The sequence below is a fragment of the Hoplias malabaricus genome, chromosome X1 (genome assembly GCF_029633855.1).
Source record: "Hoplias malabaricus isolate fHopMal1 chromosome X1, fHopMal1.hap1, whole genome shotgun sequence".
Classification (NCBI taxonomy): Eukaryota; Metazoa; Chordata; class Actinopteri; order Characiformes; family Erythrinidae; genus Hoplias; species Hoplias malabaricus.
The window spans coordinates 14,920,473-14,941,526 of record NC_089818.1 but is presented as its reverse complement, the minus strand read 5'-3'; the positions used below and the strand labels follow the sequence as shown (position 1 = coordinate 14,941,526).

Below are 21,054 nucleotides of genomic sequence, written 5' to 3'. Positions count from 1 at the left end.
CTCACCCTGTCACTCTCACACATCTGTGGAGAATCTCACACACTCACCCAGTCACTCTCACACATCTGTGGAGAATCTCACACACTCACCAGTCACTCTCACACGTCTGTGGAGAATCTCACACACTCACCCAGTCACTCTCACACATCTGTGGAGATTCTCACACATTCACCCAGTCACCCTCACACATCTGTGGAGAATCTCACACACTCACCCAGTCACTCTCACACATCTGTGGAGAATCTCACGCACTCACCCAGTCACTCTCACGCTTTCCTCAGTGACTGAGTGTTTCCTCAGTCACAATTGCAATATTAAGTGATTCAGTGTATACTGAATTATATGAATTAGTATAATAACCTACATTTGTAGGACTGCATTGCAAGAATAGCTTGATTCCCACTGAACACAGACACTCATCTGGGACAATCTGGGGCAATAGCACACAGTAAAAAATAATTGTGATGCGCTGGAGGGAATGTATACATACTGCATCCTTCTGTGATTTCAGTATTGCTAAGGCTGAAAAATGATTAACATACACAGTGTTGTGCAGCCCTGTTACCACCCTAACATAGTAAACAAGAAGCCCAACAAGTGAACATGGTGAGCACACAGTAGAGCTGTAATCCCAGTAATTGATCAAGGGACTGTCACATCTTTCCGGGTGTTGTCAATCCATTCCAGATAGTTGGCGACTTTGGTGTAGATGCCCAGTTTGTCCGTACGGCCACATCCTTCGCCCCAGGACACTAGGCCTATGAGGAACCATGTGTTGTGGTACAGGGTCATCATGGGACCACCACTGTCTCCCTCACAGGCATCCCTGACCCTCCCTATAATTCCAGCGCAAAGCACATTCTGGGTCAAATTATTGACCATGTGGCGGGCACACTCTGCATGATCCACCAAGGGAATGTTCATGTAGCCAAGAGCCGAGCTGTAGTGGAGCGCTGTCTCGTCTTGTTTTCCCCAGCCGGTCACCACCGTTTGGGTCCCGTTGAGGTGAAGCACACGCTCTGCAAGGCTGCGGCTTGGTAGGCACGCAGGCAGGATGTATTGGTTGAATTTCACTGGAGTGGCTAGACGAAGGAGAGCTATGTCGTTGTCTACTGTCAAAGGGTTGTACTTTGGATGAGGGATAATCTTGGACACAGGGATGGTCACTTCACTTCCTTCATTCACAAATCGCAAATAGTCACCTAAAGAGACAGAAATGTTAACATCAATGTCTATGTCAGGCACTAGAGGGTGACAGTTCAGGTTTGGTGTATTCAGTGTCTGTTTCGTAGGGGCACAATATTAGCCTGGACAGCTATTTGCACCTTTGAGTGGTCACCCTTCAATATCATGTAACGGCAACATTAAAGACCATCTGATTTAGAACAAAAGAAGAACAAACCTAGTCTGACACTGAACCGAAGACTTGTCTCAAGACAGTGGGCAGCAGTGAGGACCCAGCTTTCATCAATCAAGACGCCCCCACAGTGAAACTTTCCTTTGGCATTCAATATAAGAGCCTAGAGAGCACATACACAGATCAGTGGTACAAACCGGATTCCTAAAAAGTTGGGACACTAAACAAATTGTGAATAAAAACTGAATGCAATGATGTGGAGATGGCAAATGTCAATATTTTATTCCTAATAGAACATAGATGACAGATCAAAAGTTTAATCTGAGTAAATGTAACATTTTAAAGGAAAAATATGTTGATTCAAAATTTCACAGTGTCAACAAATCCCAAAAAGTTGGGACAAGTAGAAATAAGTGGCTGGAAAAAGGAAATTGAGCATATAATGAACAGCTGGAAGGCCAGTTAACACTAATTAGGTCAATTGACAACATGATTGGGTATAAAAAGAGCTTCTTACAGTGTCAGTGTCTCTCTGAAGCCAAGATGGTAAGAGGATCACCAATTCCACCATTGTTGCGCAGAAAGAAAGAAAGAAAGTGCAGCAATACCAGAATGGTGTTACCCAGCGTAAAATAGCAAAGACTTTTAAGTTATCATCATCAACCGTGCATAACATCATCAAAAGATTCAGAGAATCTGGAACAATTGCTGTGCGTAAGGGTCAAGGCCGTAAAACTCTACTGGATGCTCGTGATCTCCAGCCGTTAAACGTCACTGCACCTCAAACAGGAATGCCACTGTCAAGGAAATAACAGAATGGGTTCAGGAATACTTCCAGAAAGCATTGTCAGTGAACACAATCCACTGTGCCGTCCGCCGTTGCCAGCTGTAACTTTACAGGGCAAAGAGGAAGCCATTTCTAAGCAAGCTCCACAAGCTTAGACATTTGCACTGAACCAGGCATCTTTTAAAATGGAGTGTGACAAAATGGAAGACTGTTCTGTGGTCAGATGAGTCACCATTTGAAGTTCTTTATGGAACACTGGCACGCCATGTCATCCGGACCAGAGAGGACAAGGATAACCCAAGTTGTTATCAACGCTCCGTTCAGAAGCCTCCATCACTGATGGTGTGGGGTTGCATGAGTGCTTGTGGCATGGGCAGCTTGCATGTTTGGAAAGGCACCATTAATGCAGAGAACTATGTTCAGGTTCTAGAACAACATATGCTCCCATCTAGACGTCATCTCTTTCAGGGAACACCCTGCATTTTTCAACAAGATAATGCCAGACCACATTCTGGAACAATCACAACATCATGGCTACGTAGGAGAAGGATCCAGGGACTGAAATGGCAGCCTGCAGTCCAGATCTGTCACCTATAGAGAACATTTGGCGCATCATAAAGAGGAAAGTGCAACAAAGAAGGCCCAAGACGATTGAACAGTTAGAGGCCTGTATTAGACATGAATGGGAGAGCATTCCTATTTCTAAACTTGAGAAAATGGTCTCCTCTGTTCCCAGACGTCTGTTGAGTGTTGAAAGAAGAAGGGGGGATGCCACACAGTGGTAAAAAATGGCCTTGTCCCAACTTTTTTGGGATTTATTGATGCCATGAAATTTTGAAACAACATATTTAATATGTATACATATTATCATATTAAAATGATACATTCTCTCAGTTAAAACTTTTGATCTGTGATTTGTGAATATAATATTAGATGTTGGCACCTCCACATCATTGCATTCAGTTTTTATTCACAATTTGTTTAGTGTCCCAACTTTTTTGGAATCCGGATTGTACCATCATGACCTAATATTACAAATGCAGTTTTTTTTCTCACAATACAGGTCATTATCATGCATGTCCTAATCATGTAATGATGCACTAGTCTATACAATTACTCTACCTGCCAGGGACTGTTTCCCTTTCTGCCAACCTTACCAACCATGAGCCATGGTGTTATAACTGACTTGGGCTTCGTACTGTAAATTGACTTGGCGATCAAAATCTGCCCACAGGAATCTTGATCTGGAATGCAGAGAGAAACCATGAATCATTGAATACAGAAGTTGTGTATATTCTGTATTCACATAAAGGAAAGCCTTCTGTGATTTTGAAATGATTTGACATTCACACTCATACTAGCACTCAGTTGTTCATTTATATTCAGCTAAAATGAGAGAAGGTATGAGCACATATCCTCACTTTTTGGAGTACACTCTTTGTAGTTTTCGTGGAGTTGGTATCCTTGGACGCAGCTGCAGAAACGTCCATTTTTTTCCTTCCTCTCGTGGCAGTTATGGTCACAGTCCCCATTGTTAACTGAGCAGTTAAAGGATGTGATTTCTGTGGGACAGGCAACACATGACTCTCAGAATGCCATCCAGCTTTCACTGTAATCCACCTTCACACACTTTTAACACTTTGGAAAAGTACCAGTGGACTACACACTACTCTGCCATTAAAACGTCAGTGTCACAACTGTGCTGGGAATGGCCCACTATCTAAATAATAACAGGCCAGTGTGGGGGGGTTAGAGTTGTCCCTTTTCAATGATGCATGTGATGCTACAGATGAGATACAGTTCTTAATGACAAACCTGCAAAGTGCACTTATATGGCTTGTAGTTTTTTCTGATAAAACCTTTCCACCCAAAATCATTCTGTCAGTGTCATTTCACCATCTGACAATGATATCTGGGTTGTAACTAAATTTGCTTTTCCACATATCTGAACACACTGTAACTCCATTTCTAGCACCAGGCTTGTTTACATGTTTTTAACATACTGGGGAATGACTATAAAGACCACTCACCTTGACCTGAAATGACATTTGCCTTTCACATCCCTTATAGTCTCTGATGAAACTGTAAATGTGGACTCACGTATTTGACAGTGTTTTCCTTCAAAGCCAGGGTTGCAGTTGCAAACATAGGACTGGTACTGATCCACACAAGGCCCATTCTGGCAGGGGTTTGGGATGCACTGGTTGCCATCTGACATACATAACACTAGACTGTAGTGTTTTGAGTATGGTGCCACAGTATAGCTTTAAAAACAGAGAGAAGATACATACTCACCTACATACTGAGTCCAGAACTCCAGCTGTAATGAAAACAAACAGAGTCAGGTATTTGACCATTAGCATAAGATGTTCAAGTGATATCAGTGACTGACCGTGGTCTCTCTGGTCTGGAAGATCTCTCTGGCCTCCTCGAAATCACAGCGCTCCTCCACACACTCTCGCTCCAGTGACGGAGGCTTGAGTTCTTCCAGGAAACTGTTAGCTCTTTTGGTGCGCAGGAGCATATGAGCATTTGGGCTACTGTAGAAAACTAATACATAAAAGAGACAGGACAAAAAGAGAGAGAGAGAGAATTCAACAAAGGGCTATACATGCAAATGTTTGTTCAAAAGCACTTTTAAGTCTGAACTAACATTGTTTAATATCCTCTATTTATAATAAAACAGTCCACAAAGCAATTCCTCTGTTTATTCATTTATTTGTTTAAATTCTTATTTTTTTTTTTTCATTTGTTATTAGTCCATGTTTATATATTAATGTTAAATATTTATTTATTTAGTAAAATAATTAATAATCAGATTGATTTACTATTTGTTTTAAATATCACTTATTCTGACAAATGTAGAGAGTCATGAGAATCTTTTTTCACCTTCCAACAAACAGATCAATAGTTTCTTGGTTAGTCTTGAACAATTTTGCCACACATTTATTTCAGTTAGATTAACCAAGGATTGAACTCATTAAATATGCCATTGATTTAATATGAAATATCAAAATTTGCCAGCCTACTTGATGTGCTGAGAGCTGTAGAATCCCAGAGGACACTCAGCAAAATAAAGCAGAGGAAGTATCTCCTCGCCATTGTCACAAACCTTAGACAGAACGAGATCGAAATCCTTATGTTACCAAAGATATAGTGGTTACATAGTGTAACAGTTAACCTAAACAACATTATTACTATCATAGTAAATTACTGCAATTTAATCCCATACTATACGCATATATTGTCCATAGTAGAACATGTATGAAACAACAATCACACAACGCTCTATAAATTAATTACTGCATCTAGTTTTAAAAAGTAAAGGCAGATTCCTCTTACCAGATAAAGAACAGATTAATACAGTCTGATTCCTCCTTAGATTATAGATACATAAAGAAACACAGGCATCACCATCACTTAAGTAAGTTGACTAAGTGTAGTCCTGTCTTGTCTTTAATCCCCAGTCGTCAACACTACAGAAGTAACCTTAACAAGATCTGAACTTTTTCATTCACAAAACCAAATAACCATTTTACTTACTTACGTATGCTGAAAAATATAGAGGGAGCAGGAATGCTTGATGTGGTGTTTAAATTGTGTTAATGACTAACTATCATCTGTTTACTGACAGTCCACAGTCTGTTCCAAGCCTCCAACCTCTGGTCAGCCCAAATTAATGGACAAATGCAAATAACCAAAAACAGCCAGACTTCAAGATCAGAACATTTCTCTCTAAAAATATAATGCCTGGTCTAAAACAATACAAACTGCTTTAGATAGAATATGCTCTTTAGAACACACATACAGATCAAGGGAATGAAATCCCATCTGTCACAACAGTGACCGTAAATTTTATTATTATTATTTTTTGTAGCTCTAAATATGTTCCTGAAAAATATGTTCATTCATTCGATATATTTTCTATATTTTCTTAATATTCCAGCACAGATATATAAATAAGAAAGTATCTCAGTGAAATATGTGCCATGTCACATGTTCAGAGTAAACTGTCACATGACCAGAACTGTTGCACCACAAGAAGAGGATGACTGCATCGAAGCCCTCAAAAAAACAAACAAAAAAACAAATAGGTTAATAGAGTATTTTAACATAAATAGGGGACAACTGTTTTTGAAACCGCTTATCCAGTTCAGGGTCGCGGTGGGTCCTGAGCCTATCCAGAATCAATGGGTGCAAGGTGGGAACACACCAAGAAGGGGATGCCAGTCCTTCACAGGACAACACACACTCACACACTTACACCTATGAACACTTTTAAGTCGCCAATCCACCTACCAACATGTGTTTTTGGACTGTGGGAGGAAACGAGCACCTGGAGGAATCCCATGCAGACACAGGGAGAACACACCACACTCCTCACAGACAGTCACCCGGAGCGGGACTCAAACCACCAACCCCAGGTTCCTGGAGCTGTGTGACAGCGACACTACCTGCTGAGCCAGCATGCCGCCCTAAGGTTAATAATCACATATAAATTGGTTATTTATATGTCTGGAAAACATTTGGGATTAAATGGGTTAACTCTGATATTTACCTTGACAAATTTTATGTTTCATATATATTTCCCAAAACTTGCCTGAGCTCCTATCTGCGTTCTTCACTAGGGTTAGACTTAGTGATAGTGATAGGTTCATAGTCAAAAGTAAAGGGTAATGTTTACATTCTGCAACACAATGTGTCTGAGTGAAATGGACACCTCTGTTGGGCTGTTTAACTCCGCAGAAATAAGATAATTTCTCCTTAAGCTCTTCTTTGTTTTTTTAATCACAGTATTCATTATGATTCTATAGATGTACATACAACATTTCTAAAGAGAGATTTCCTCTCTCATAAAAGGCCTTGAATGATTGACATCTTGAGTAGAATTTAGTTTTGTTCGTCATATTAATTATTTATTCATATATTCATCTTCTGTAAGGCTTTCATTATGGTCAGGGTCCAAGTGGGTCCGAAACCTACTCTGAATCATTGTGTGCAAGGCAGGAAAACATGTTGGACTGCCAGTTCATCACAGGGCATTACAGACTCACCCAGTCTCACACACTTACATTGTGAACAATCTCACACACTCACCCAGTCACTCTCACACGTCTGTGGAGAATGTCACACACTCACCCAGTCACTCTCACATGTCTGTGGAGAATCTCACACACTCACCAAGTCACTCTCACACATCTGTGGAGAATCTCACACACTCACCCAGTCACTCTCACATGTCTGTGGAGAATCTCACACACTCACCCAGTCACTCTCACACGTCTGTGGAGAATCTCACACACTCACCCAGTCACTCTCACACTTTCCTCAGTGACTGAGTGTTTCCTCAGTCACAATTGCAATATTTAGTGATTCAGTGTATACTGAATTACATGAATTAATGTAATAACCTACATTTGTAGGACTGCATTGCAAGAATAGCTTGATTCCCACTGAACACAGACACTCATCTGGGACAATGATTTGCAATAGCACACAGTAAAAAAAAATTGTGATGCGCTGGAGGGAATGTATACATATTGCATCCTTCTGTGATTTCAGTATTGCTAAGGCTGAAAAATGATTAACATACACAGTGTTGTGCAGCCGTGTTACCACCCTGACATAGTAAACAAGAAGCCCAACAAGTGAACATGGTGAGTGCACAGTAGAGTTGTAATCCCAGTAATTGATCAAGGGACTGTCACATCTTTCCGGGTGTTGTCAATCCATTCCAGATAGTTGGCGACTTTGGTGTAGATGCCCAGTTTGTCCGTACGGCCACATCCTTCGCCCCAGGACACTAGGCCTATGAGGAACCATGTGTTGTGGTACAGGGTCATCATGGGACCACCACTGTCTCCCTCACAGGCATCCCTAACCTTGCCTATAATTCCAGCGCAAAGCACATTCTGGGTCAAGTTATTGACCATGTGGCGGGCACACTCTGCATGATCCACCAAGGGAACGGTGATGTAGCCAAGAGCCCGGCTGTAGTGGGACGCTGTCTCGTTTTGTTTGCCCCAGCCGGTCACCACCGTTTGGGTCCCGTTGAGGTGAAGCACACGCTCTGCAAGGCTGCGGCTTGGTAGGCACGCAGGCAGGATGTATTGGTTGAATTTCACTGGAGTGGCTAGACGAAGGAGAGCTATGTCGTTGTCTACTGTCAAAGGGTTGTACTTTGGATGAGGGATAATCTTGGACACAGGGATGGTCACTTCACTTCCTTCATTCACAAATCGCAAATAGTCACCTAAAGAGACAGAAATGTTAACATCAATGTCTATGTCAGGCACTAGAGGGTGACAGTTCAGGTTTGGTGTATTCAGTGTCTGTTTCACAGGGGCACAATATTAGCCTGAACAGCTATTTGCACCTGTGAGTGGTCACCCTTCAATATCATGTAACGGCAACATTAAAAACCATCTGATTTAGAACAAAAGAAGAACAAACCTAGTCTGACACTGAACCGAAGACTTGTCTCAAGACAGTGGGCAGCAGTGAGGACCCAGCTTTCATCAATCAAGACACCCCCACAGTGAAACTTTCCTTTGGCATTCAATATAAGAGCCTAGAGAGCACATACACAGATCAGTGGTACCATAATGACCTAATGTTACAAATGCAGTTTTTTTTCTCACAATACAGGTCATTATCATGCATGTCCTAATCATGTAATGATGCACTAGTCTATACAATTACTCTACCTGCCAGGGACTGTCTCCCTTTCTGCCAACCTCACCACCCATGAGCCATGGTGTTATAACTGACTTGGACTTCGTACTGTAAACTGACTTGGCGATCAAAATCTGCCCACAGGAATCTTGATCTGGAATGCAGAGAGAAACCATGAATCATTGAATACAGAAGTTATATTTAATCTGTATTCACATAAAGCCTTCTGTGATTTTGAAATGATTCGGCATTCACACTCATATTAGCACTCAGTTGTTCATTTATATTCAGCTAAAATGAGAGAAGGTATGAGCACATATCCTCACTTTTTGGAGTACACTCTTTGTAGTTTTCGTGGAGTTGGTATCCTTGGACGCAGCTGCAGAAACGTCCATTTTTTTCCTTCCTCTCGTGGCAGTTATGGTCACAGTCCCCATTGTTAACTGAGCAGTTAAAGGCTGTGATTTCTGTGGGACAGGCAACACATGACTCTCAGAATGCCATCCAGCTTTCACTGTAATCCACCTTCACACACTTTTAACACTTTGGAAAAGTACCAGTGGACTACACACTACTCTGCCATTAAAACGTCAGTGTCACAACTGTGCTGGGAATGGCCCACTATCTAAATAATAACAGGCCAGTGTGGGGGGGTTAGAGTTGTCCCTTTCCAATGATGCATGTGATGCTACAGATGAGATACAGTTCTTAATGACAAACCTGCAAAGTGCACTTATATGGCTTGTAGTTTTTTCTGATAAAACCTTTCCACCCAAAATCATTCTGTCAGTGTCATTTCACCATCTGACAATGATATCTGGGTTGTAACTAAATTTGCTTTTCCACATATCTGAACACACTGTAACTCCATTTCTAGCACCAGGCTTGTTTACATGTTTTTAACATACTGGGGAATGACTATAAAGACCACTCACCTTGACCTGAAATGACATTTGCCTTTCACATCTCTTATAGTCTCTGATGAAACTGTAAATGTGGACTCACGTATTTGACAGTGTTTTCCTTCAAAGCCAGGGTTGCAGTTGCAAACATAGGACTGGTACTGATCCACACAAGGCCCATTCTGGCAGGGGTTTGGGATGCACTGGTTGCCATCTGACATACATAACACTAGACTGTAGTGTTTTGAGTATGGTGCCACAGTATAGCTTTAAAAACAGAGAGAAGATACATACTCACCTACATACTGAGTCCAGAACTCCAGCTGTAATGAAAACAAACAGAGTCAGGTATTTGACCATTAGCATAAGATGTTCAAGTGATATCAGTGACTGACCGTGGTCTCTCTGGTCTGGAAGATCTCTCTGGCCTCCTCGAAATCACAGCGCTCCTCCACACACTCTCGCTCCAGTGACGGAGGCTTGAGTTCTTCCAGGAAACTGTTAGCTCTTTTGGTGCGCAGGAGCATATGAGCATTTGGGCTACTGTAGAAAACTAATACATAAAAGAGACAGGACAAAAAGAGAGAGTGAGAGAATTCAACAAAGGGCTATACATGCAAATGTTTGTTCAAAAGCACTTTTAAGTCTGAACTAACATTGTTTAATATCCTCTATTTATAATAAAACAGTCCACAAAGCAATTCCTCTGTTTATTCATTTATTTGTTTAAATTCTTATTTTTTATTTTTCATTTGTTATTAGTCCATGTTTATATATTAATGTTAAATATTTATTTATTTAGTAAAATAATTAATAATCAGATTGATTTACTATTTGTTTTAAATATCACTTATTCTGACAAATGTAGAGAGTCATGAGAATCTTTTTTCACCTTCCAACAAACAGATCAATAGTTTCTTGGTTAGTCTTGAACAATTTTGCCACACATTTATTTCAGTTAGATTAACCAAGGATTGAACTCATTAAATATGCCATTGATTTAATATGAAATATCAAAATTTGCCAGCCTACTTGATGTGCTGAGAGCTGTAGAATCCCAGAGGACATTCAGCAAAATAAAGCAGAGGAAGTATCTCCTCGCCATTGTCACAAACCTTAGACAGAACGAGATCGAAATCCTTATGTTACCAAAGATATAGTGGTTACATAGTGTAACAGTTAACCTAAACAACATTATTACTATCATAGTAAATTACTGCAATTTAATCCCATACTATACGCATATATTGTCCATAGTAGAACATGTATGAAACAACAATCACACAACGCTCTATAAATTAATTACTGCATCTAGTTTTAAAAAGTAAAGGCAGATTCCTCTTACCAGATAAAGAACAGATTAATACAGTCTGATTCCTCCTTAGATTATAGATACATAAAGAAACACAGGCATCACCATCACTTAAGTAAGTTGACTAAGTGTAGTCCTGTCTTGTCTTTAATCCCCAGTCGTCAACACTACAGAAGTAACCTTAACAAGATCTGAACTTTTTCATTCACAAAACCATACACTGGTTAGAGAATACACAGAACTGCTAAATTAATATGATCCAAAACCAAATAACCATTTTACTTACTTACGTATGCTGAAAAATATAGAGGGAGCAGGAATGCTTGATGTGGTGTTTAAATTGTGTTAATGACTAACTATCATCTGTTTACTGACAGTCCACAGTCTGTTCCAAGCCTCCAACCTCTGGTCAGCCCAAATTAATGGACAAATGCAAATAACCAAAAACAGCCAGACTTCAAGATCAGAACATTTCTCTCTAAAAATATAATGCCTGGTCTAAAACAATACAAACTGCTTTAGATAGAATATGCTCTTTAGAACACACATACAGATCAAGGGAATGAAATCCCATCTGTCACAACAGTGACCGTAAATTTTATTATTATTATTTTTTGTAGCTCTAAATATGTTCCTGAAAAATATGTTCATTCATTCGATATATTTTCTATATTTTCTTAATATTCCAGCACAGATATATAAATAAGAAAGTATCTCAGTGAAATATGTGCCATGTCACATGTTCAGAGTAAACTGTCACATGACCAGAACTGTTGCACCACAAGAAGAGGATGACTGCATCGAAGCCCTCAAAAAAACAAACAAAAAAACAAATAGGTTAATAGAGTATTTTAACATAAATAGGGGACAACTGTTTTTGAAACCGCTTATCCAGTTCAGGGTCGCGGTGGGTCCTGAGCCTATCCAGAATCAATGGGTGCAAGGTGGGAACACACCAAGAAGGGGATGCCAGTCCTTCACAGGACAACACACACTCACACACTTACACCTATGAACACTTTTAAGTCGCCAATCCACCTACCAACATGTGTTTTTGGACTGTGGGAGGAAACGAGCACCTGGAGGAATCCCATGCAGACACAGGGAGAACACACCACACTCCTCACAGACAGTCACCCGGAGCGGGACTCAAACCACCAACCCCAGGTTCCTGGAGCTGTGTGACAGCGACACTACCTGCTGAGCCAGCATGCCGCCCTAAGGTTAATAATCACATATAAATTGGTTATTTATATGTCTGGAAAACATTTGGGATTAAATGGGTTAACTCTGATATTTACCTTGACAAATTTTATGTTTCATATATATTTCCCAAAACTTGCCTGAGCTCCTATCTGCGTTCTTCACTAGGGTTAGACTTAGTGATAGTAGGGTTCATAGTCAAAGTAAAGGGTAATGTTTACATTCTGTAACACAATGTGTCTGAGTGAAATGGACACCTCTGTTGGGCTGTTTAACTCCGCAGAAATAAGATATTTTCTCCTTAAGCTCTTCTTTGTTTTTTTAATCACAGTATTCATTATGATTCTATAGATGTACATACAACATTTCTAAAGACGGATTTCCTCTCTCATAAAAGGCCTTGAATGATTGACATCTTGAGTAGAATTTAGTTTTGTTCGTCATATTAATTATTTATTCATGGTCCAAGTGGGTCCGAAATCTACTCTGAATCATTGGGTGCAAGGCAGGAAATCATGCTGGACTGCCAGTCCATCACAGGTTATTACAGACTCACCCAGTCTCACACACTTACATTGTGGACAATCTCACACACTCACCCAGTCACTCTCACACATCTGTGGAGAATCTCACACACTCACCCAGTCACTCTCACACATCAAATCAAATCAAATTTATTTATATAGCGCTTTTCACAACTGATGTTGTCACAAAGCAGCTTCACAGAATTCCAGTAAGACAAGATTTGACATGAAATGTAAAGACAAATGTAAAACCCTCAAGTGAGCAAGCCAGGGGCGACAGTGGCAAGGAAAAACTCCCCCAGCTGAGGAAGAAACCTTGGGAGGAACCAAGGCTCACAAGGGGTGACCCATCCTCCTCTGGTCAATCTACTGGTGATGATAGTTAGTAGTCCATGAGAACTTCAGTGTAGGGACAGCTTCAAGGCACTTGGTGGTTGCTGGAGCGTGGGCAGCTGGTCTGAAGCATGGAGGAGGATCTCGACAGTCATCCATCAGTGTCCAGACAGACAGGTGGGCAGTCGTTTACTCGGAAAGATGTAAAGGGATGGAATTAGTTTTGAACTGTTTTGTGTTTGTAAAGTAGAAAATATGAAAATTTCCAGAGTGTGGCTAATGACTCCGGCAGATCTGACTATTACAGCATTAACTAAAAGGAGAGAACCAGGAGGACACACAGACACGGGAGCATCCTGAAACACTGGCATCCCTCCGCTCCACCGTCAACAAACCTGAGTGATCGCGAGAAGCGGCGGGACGACAGCACCAGCGTCTCAGTTTACTATAATTCCCTGTGTCCATGGACCCCCCGGATCTGCCGCCTTTATCTATGGGGGAGCATTAGCTACCAAATGATAAACTAAACAAATGAGTTTTTAGCCTACATTTGAAGATTGCGACTGTGTCTGAGTCCCGAACATTTTCTGGAAGATCATTCCAGAGTTGGGGGGCTTTATAAGAAAAGGCTCTTCCCCCAGCTGAGGCCTTCTGAATTCTGGGAACATTTAAAAATCCAGTATTCTGTGATCTGAGTGAACGTGGAGGCTCATAATAGGAAATTGTATCTTGAAGATATTCAGGAGCAAGCCCATGTAGAGCTTTATATGTTAATAACAAAATTTTGTAGTCAATGCGGAATTTAACAGGCAGCCAATGAAGTGATGATAAAACTGGGCTGATATGTTCAAATTTTCTAGTTTTAGTGAGGACCCTAGCTGCAGCATTTTGAACTAGTTGAAGTTTTCTTAAATTGCTGCTGGTGCATCCTGACAGTAGTGCGTTACAGTAGTCAAGCCTTGAAGTAATAAAGGCATGTACTAATGTTTCTGCGTCCTGAAGGGATAAGGCATTTCTAATCTTAGCAATATTGCGAAGATGTAAAAAAGCTGTCCTAGTGATACTACCTATGTGTTGATCAAATGATAAATCCGGGTCAATTATGACACCAAGATTTTTTGCTGCTGAACCAGGTTTAACTGGAAAGTTAGCTAGATTTAAAATTAAGTCTGATAATTTATTTCTTGTCACTTTTGGACCCAAAAGCAGGACCTCTGTTTTGTTGCTGTTTAGGAGGAGGAAATTACGCAACATCCAGCCTTTCACGTCTTTTACACAGTCCTCTATTTTCTTTAATCTGTGTTTGTCATCGGGCTTGGCTGAAATATACAATTGTGTGTCGTCTGCGTAACAGTGAAAGTTAATGTCATGGTTTCTTATAACTGTGCCTAGCGGTAACATGTATAATGTAAATAATAATGGTCCTAAAATAGAGCCTTGTGGAATTCCAAATCTTACTTTAGAATAATTTGAATTTAGATTGTTTACTTTTACGAATTGATAACGTTCCGTTAAGTAAGATTTAAACCATAATAGGGCTGTCCCTGTGATTCCAACCATGTTTTCTAACCTTTCTATGAGAATATTGTGGTCTATTGTATCGAAGGCTGCGCTTAGGTCAAGAAGCACCAACAGGGATACGTGGCCTTGATCAGAGGCAAGAAGAAGATCATTTGTTATCTTGACTAGAGCTGTCTCTGTACTATGATGTTGCCTGAATCCAGATTGGTATTTTTCATATATATGATTCTTATGTAGATATGAACTAAGTTGTTGGGCCACAGCTTTTTCTAAGATCTTAGACAGAAATGGCAAATTAGAAATAGGCCTGTAATTAGACAGTGTACTAGCATCAAGATTTGGTTTCTTGATCATAGGTTTAATAACTGCTAGTTTAAAAGCTTTGGGTACATGGCCCAGACTAAGGGATGAGTTTACTATAGTTAAAAGAGGATCAATAATAGCTGGTAGTACTTCTTTGAGCAACTTTGTGGGAATTGTATCAAGTGTGCAAGTTGTACAGTTTGCGGAGGTGATAATCTTCTCTAGTTCTAATTGTGGGAGTGGGCAAAAGGTTTCAAGTCTTTCTTTTACAGTTATATTATGTTTTATTTCATTCACATCAGGTGGCAGCCAGGATGGATTTGATCCTGTGGCTAGAGTTTGTTGTCTAATATTCTCAATTTTATTATCACATTTTATACACATCTGTGGAGAATCTCACACACTCACCCAGTCACTCTCACACGTCTGTGGAGAATCTCACACTCTTACTCTGTCGCTCACACATTCACACCTGTGGACAGTCTTACACACTCACCCTGTCACTCACACTCACACCTGTGGACAGTTTCACACACTCACCCAGTCACTCACACACTCACACCTGTGGACAGTTTCACACACTCACAATGTCACTCACACACTCACACCTGTGGACAGTTTTACACACTCACCCATTCACTCACACACTCACACCTGTGGACAGTTTCACACACTCACCCAGTCTCACACACTTACATTGTGGACAATCTCACACACTCACCCAGTCACTCTCACACGTCTGTGGAGAATCTCACACACTCACCCAGTCACTCTCACACATCTGTGGAGAATCTCACACACTCAGCCAGTCACTCTCACATGTCTGTGGACAATCTCACACACTCATCCAGTCACTCTCACACATCTGTGGACAATCTCACTCACACATTCACACCTGTGGACAGTTTCACACACTCACCCAGTCACTCACACACACACACACACACCTGTGGACAGTTTCAAACACTCACCCTGTCACTCACACACTCACACCTGTGGACAGTTTCACACACTCACACCTGTGGACAGTTTCACACACTCACCCAGTCACTCACACACTCACACCTGTGGACAGTTTCAAACACTCACCCTGTCACTCACACACTCACACCTGTGGACAGTTTCACACACTCACACCTGTGGACAGTTTCACACACTCACCCAGTCACTCACACACTCACAGCTGTGGACAGTTTCACACACTCACCCAGTCACTCACACACTCACACATGTGGGCAGTTTCACACATTCACCCAGTCACTCACACACTCACACATGTCGGCAGTTTCACACATTCACCCAGTCACACACTCGTACCTGTGGACAGTTTCACACACTCACACCTGTGGACAGTTTCACACACTCACCCAGTCACTCTCACACATCTGTGGAGAATCTCACACACTCAGCCAGTCACTCTCACATGTCTGTGGACAATCTCACACACTCATCCAGTCACTCTCACACATCTGTGGACAATCTCACTCACACATTCACACCTGTGGACAATTTCACACACTCACCCAGTCACTCACACACACACACACACACACCTGTGGACAGTTTCAAACACTCACCCTGTCACTCACACACTCACACCTGTGGACAGTTTCACACACTCACACCTGTGGACAGTTTCACACACTCACCCAGTCACTCACACACTCACACCTGTGGACAGTTTCAAACACTCACCCTGTCACTCACACACTCACACCTGTGGACAGTTTCACACACTCACACCTGTGGACAGTTTCACACACTCACCCAGTCACTCACACACTCACAGCTGTGGACAGTTTCACACACTCACCCAGTCACTCACACACTCACACATGTGGGCAGTTTCACACATTCACCCAGTCACTCACACACTTACACATGTGGGCAGTTTCACACATTCACCCAGTCACACACTCGTACCTGTGGACAGTTTCACACACTCACCCTGTCACTCACACACTCACACCTGTGGACAGTTTCACACACTCACACCTGTGGACAGTTTCACACACTCACCCAGTCACTCACACACTCACACCTGTGGACAGTTTCACACACTCACAGTGTCACTCACACACTCACACCTGTGGACAGTTTTACACACTCACCCAGTCACTCACACACACACACCTGTGGACAGTTTTACACACTCACCCAGTCACTCACACACTCACAGCTGTAGACAGTTTCACACACTCACCCAGTCTCACACACTTACATTGTGGACAATCTCACACACTCACCCAGTCACTCTCACACATCTGTGGACAATCTCACACACTCACCCGGTCACTCTCACACGTCTGTGAAGAATCTCACACACTCACCCAGTCACTCTCACACGTCTGTGGAGAATCTCACACACTCACCCAGTCACTCTCACACGTCTGTGGAGAATCTCACACACTCACCCAGTCACTCTCACACATCTGTGGACAATCTAACACACTCACCCAGTCACTCTCACACATCTGTGGACAATCTCACACACTTACTCTGTCACTCACACATTCACACCTGTGGACAGTTTCACACACTCACCCAGTCACTCTCACACACACACACACCTGTGGACAGTTTCAAACACTCACCCTGTCACTCACACACTCACACCTGTGGACAGTTTCACACACTCACACCTGTGGACAGTTTCACACACTCACCCAGTCACTCACACACTCACACCTGTGGACAGTTTCACACACTCACCCTGTCACTCACACACTCACACCTGTGGACAGTTTCACACACTCACCCAGTCACTCACACACTCACACCTGTGGACAGTTTCACACACTCACCCAGTCACTCACACACTCACACATGTGGGCAGTTTCACACATTCACCCAGTCACACACTCGTACCTGTGGACAGTTTCACACACTCACCCAGTCACTCCCACACTCACACCTGTGGACAGTTTCACACACTCACCCAGTCACTCACACACTCACACTTGTGGACAGTTTCACACACTCACCCTGTCATTCATACACTCACACCTGTGGACAGTTTCACACACTCACCCAGTCACTCACACCTGTGGACAGTTTCACACACTCACCCAGTCACTCACACACTCACACCTGTGCACAGTTTCACACACTCACCCAGTCACTCTGACACACACACTTGTGGACAGTTTCACACACTCATCCGGTCACTCTCACACTCACACCTGTGGACAATTTCACACACTCACTCTGTCACTCACACACTCACAGCTGTGGACAGTTTCACACACTCACCCAGTCACTCACACACTCACACCTGTGGACAGTTTCACACACTCACCCAGTCACTCACACCTGTGGACAGTTTCACACACTCACCCAGTCACTCACACACTCACACCTGTGCACAGTTTCACACACTCACCCAGTCACTCTGACACACACACTTGTGGACAGTTTCACACACTCATCCGGTCACTCTCACACTCACACCTGTGGACAGTTTCACACACTCACTCTGTCACTCACACACTCACAGCTGTGGACAGTTTCACACACTCACCCAGTCACTCACACACTCACACCTGTGGACAGTTTCACACACACTCACACCTGTGGACAGTTTCACACACTCACCCCGTCACTCACACACACACCTGTGGACAGTTTCACACACTCACCCCGTCACTCACACACACACCTGTGGACAGTTTCACACACTCACCCCGTCACTCACACACACACCTGTGGACAGTTTCACACACTCACCCAGTCACACTCACACACACACCCGTGGACAGTTTCACACAGCCAATTCACCTACCAGCATGTGTATTTGGACTGTGGGAGGAAACTGGATATTCTGTAGGAAACCCACACGTACACACAGGGAACACCTCATATCAAGAATTACCCAAAGTTAGAACTGAACCAAAGAGCTTAGGATCCTACAGTTGAGTGGCAGTGTAATCATTTATGCTCTGTCTTGCTGATGGCTGGTATTCTATACTCACATATTTAATAAATAAGTGGTATGCAGTGCATGTAGAGCCATGGACACAAGAGCTAGAGAATATGTGTGCCAGCTGAGGACACGCTTGTGTCCACAGGTGTGGAAATGAGGACAAATATTAGGGATAGCCATTAATCCTTCCTTATACTCTTTGTCACAGGGCCTTGTTTTGACGGTTTGAGTTTCCCATGCCCTTTTTATTTATTATGAGTAAGAGTGAATGGAGAGGACTCATGTTGCAGAGTCATGTGAAGAGAAAATTAGGTGTGCCTGGCCCCAGGACACTTTCTTATCAACCTGCTGGACTTAAGGCATAGCCCGAGGGCCCAAGCACTCTTCGGGTCTTATTTTATTCCTGGAACATGAGATATCCACATTTTGCACAGTGGAAGACATAGATAAGATGCTTTTCTGAGAACTGTCAAATGTGAGCTCTGTCACTCATAAGGATTTAATTACATTTGGCTCACGTGATTTAGAAATATCAATGTAAAGGAATGTTACTGATATTTTCCCTCCAATTTCAATGTAGAGAGAGGTTCTAACACTTTTGCATGTTTAATGTGTCATTTTTTGCCATGGCTGCATCCATATCTACATCCAAACAACTTCCCTGACTTTTTGTGTATTATGTGTACAAAAGTTTTAAAGTGTTGTTGTGTAACATATAATTGTAATTCAAAGTTCAAACATTCTGCTGCTCTTTTTCAGTTTCACACATTCACCCAGTCACACACTCACACCTGTGGACAGTTTCACACACTCACCCAGTCACTCACACACTCACACATGTGGACTGAGTGTGTGAAACTGTCCACAGGTGTGAGTGTGAGAGTGACTGGGTGAGTGTGTGAAACTGTCCACAGGTGTGAGTGTGTGAGTGACAGGGTGAGTGTTTGAAACTGTCCACAGGTTTCTACATCCAAACAACTTCCCTGACCTTTCGTGTATTATGTGTACAAAAGTTTTAAAGTGTTGTTGTGTAACATATAATTTTAATTCAAAGTTCAAACATTCTGCTGCTCTTTTTTTATGTTAAAACTTACGCAGTATTAAACATGACATTATATTCAACAAAATATAAACTAAAATTAAGATGTTTGGCAATGGCCAGCAAAAAGAATTTATTGATCATTGCATTTGTTATCAGGGAAAAATGTTGAATTAAAGTTATATGTTGAACAAAAATGCTTTAAAACTCATAACTTCATTCAGGTACACCTAATAAGCTGTTACAACAAACAGTTGATTCTAGAAACTGCGCAGTTGTTTGCATGTATGTTAGCAACTGATAAAATCCCAGATATATACAGAGTCATTTGCTCTCATGAGGATAAATTAGGTCATCAACAGTTGATTTTACAACAGAAGTAGTCTCAAAGAGATCACTTTGTAGGACCCTTATCGTCATTTCGATCCAGTACCTGAAACCAAAGACTTGAGCAGGGAAGGGCTGAGAACAGCAGGGGCCTTTTATTGGTCAACCATTATTTTACTTTTCATTGTGCTAAACATGCTGTCCAGGGCCAACTAGCTGTTGAAGGAAGAAGCCCTAGTTGTTTTGTGTTTAAGCCACATATCAAATACAGCCACGTATCCACTTTGTATACAGGCCCACTGGGAGGGGGTCAGTTTGGGCAAGACTGTTTTTTAGGCAAGGCATATAAATTGATCACGGCACTGGTTGCACCGTTCACTTCACAAGCATTTCATCCAGAATATGGCTCAAGACTTCGTTCGAGTTGTAAGTATGCCCATTCTTCTTGAAAACTTCTGCATGAGTGGACATCAAAGTCAAGAATGACTTACTTCTGCTAAAATGACCTTTTGTTGATTTGGAGTTTTTTTTTTACAAGAGAATAGATGTGTTAACCTAGAAGAACTGTCCATTTTATTGGTTCTAACTTTTATTCACTTCTTTGAATCCCAGGGGGTAAGGGCATTTGTGGGCTTGCTGGCCTCCTTAGCCCTTTCGTCTGGAATGCTGATCCTAGAAAAAGGGAATACAGGGTTGTATACACCACCACCAAGTTTGATAGGCAATTCCATTTCCCCAGAAGAAAACCCCGAGGGCTCTGGGGCCTATATACCACACACTGCCCCCCCTTTTCCAGGACGCTACCCCTGGCCAGAAGGTAACAATCCTCAGATACGTGATGCATTCTCA

General features: G+C 42.0%; 2 protein-coding genes across 4 annotated transcripts; both read right to left on the bottom strand.

Annotated features, from left to right (window-relative positions):
• Nucleotides 1-642: 642 nt before the first annotated feature.
• On the bottom strand, nt 643-5,687 carry LOC136676120 (vitamin K-dependent protein C-like). 2 transcript variants are annotated; one of them, XM_066652982.1, is made up of 9 exons: nt 5,487-5,686; nt 5,174-5,256; nt 4,537-4,694; nt 4,440-4,464; nt 4,245-4,355; nt 3,566-3,706; nt 3,267-3,388; nt 1,403-1,520; nt 643-1,202 (listed from the first exon to the last, which is right to left on the bottom strand). In XM_066652982.1, exons 2-9 carry the CDS (start codon nt 5,244-5,246, stop codon nt 643-645), a joined length of 1,308 nt encoding a protein of 435 aa, XP_066509079.1. In that variant the 5' UTR covers nt 5,247-5,256; nt 5,487-5,686. The 2 variants fall into 2 exon arrangements, with proteins under 2 accessions (XP_066509079.1, XP_066509078.1); XM_066652981.1 differs by having other exon boundaries at nt 5,174-5,687.
• A 1,312-nt stretch (nt 5,688-6,999) lies between these two features.
• On the bottom strand, nt 7,000-12,410 carry LOC136676123 (vitamin K-dependent protein C-like). 2 transcript variants are annotated; one of them, XM_066652985.1, is made up of 10 exons: nt 11,320-11,338; nt 11,067-11,101; nt 10,754-10,836; nt 10,117-10,274; nt 10,020-10,044; nt 9,825-9,935; nt 9,146-9,286; nt 8,852-8,973; nt 8,598-8,715; nt 7,000-8,397 (listed from the first exon to the last, which is right to left on the bottom strand). In XM_066652985.1, the coding sequence occupies exons 3-10, from the start codon at nt 10,824-10,826 to the stop codon at nt 7,838-7,840; spliced, it is 1,308 nt and encodes a 435-aa protein (XP_066509082.1). In that variant the 5' UTR covers nt 10,827-10,836; nt 11,067-11,101; nt 11,320-11,338; the 3' UTR covers nt 7,000-7,837. The 2 variants fall into 2 exon arrangements, with proteins under 2 accessions (XP_066509082.1, XP_066509083.1); XM_066652986.1 differs by lacking the exons at nt 11,067-11,101; nt 11,320-11,338 and adding an exon at nt 12,076-12,410.
• Between the last annotated feature and the right edge of the window lie 8,644 nt (nt 12,411-21,054).

Bases quoted from the DNA above. Each gene is read 5' to 3' on its own strand.
- LOC136676120 (XM_066652981.1), bottom strand. From the start codon at position 5,348: ATGATAGTAATAATGTTGTTTAGGTTAACTGTTACACTATGTAACCAC. The intron at 3,389-3,565 runs GTGAGGATATGT...TCTGCATTCCAG, and splicing joins CAAAGAGTGTACTCCAAAAA to ATCAAGATTCCTGTGGGCAG. The intron at 1,521-3,266 runs GTAGAGTAATTG...TGTGCTCTCTAG, and splicing joins AGGGAAACAGTCCCTGGCAG to GCTCTTATATTGAATGCCAA.
- LOC136676123 (XM_066652986.1), bottom strand. From the start codon at position 10,826: ATGGCGAGGAGATACTTCCTCTGCTTTATTTTGCTGAATGTCCTCTGG. The intron at 10,275-10,753 runs GTAGGCTGGCAA...TTTATGTATTAG, and splicing joins TACAGCTCTCAGCACATCAA to TTTTCTACAGTAGCCCAAAT. The intron at 8,974-9,145 runs GTGAGGATATGT...TCTGCATTCCAG, and splicing joins CAAAGAGTGTACTCCAAAAA to ATCAAGATTCCTGTGGGCAG.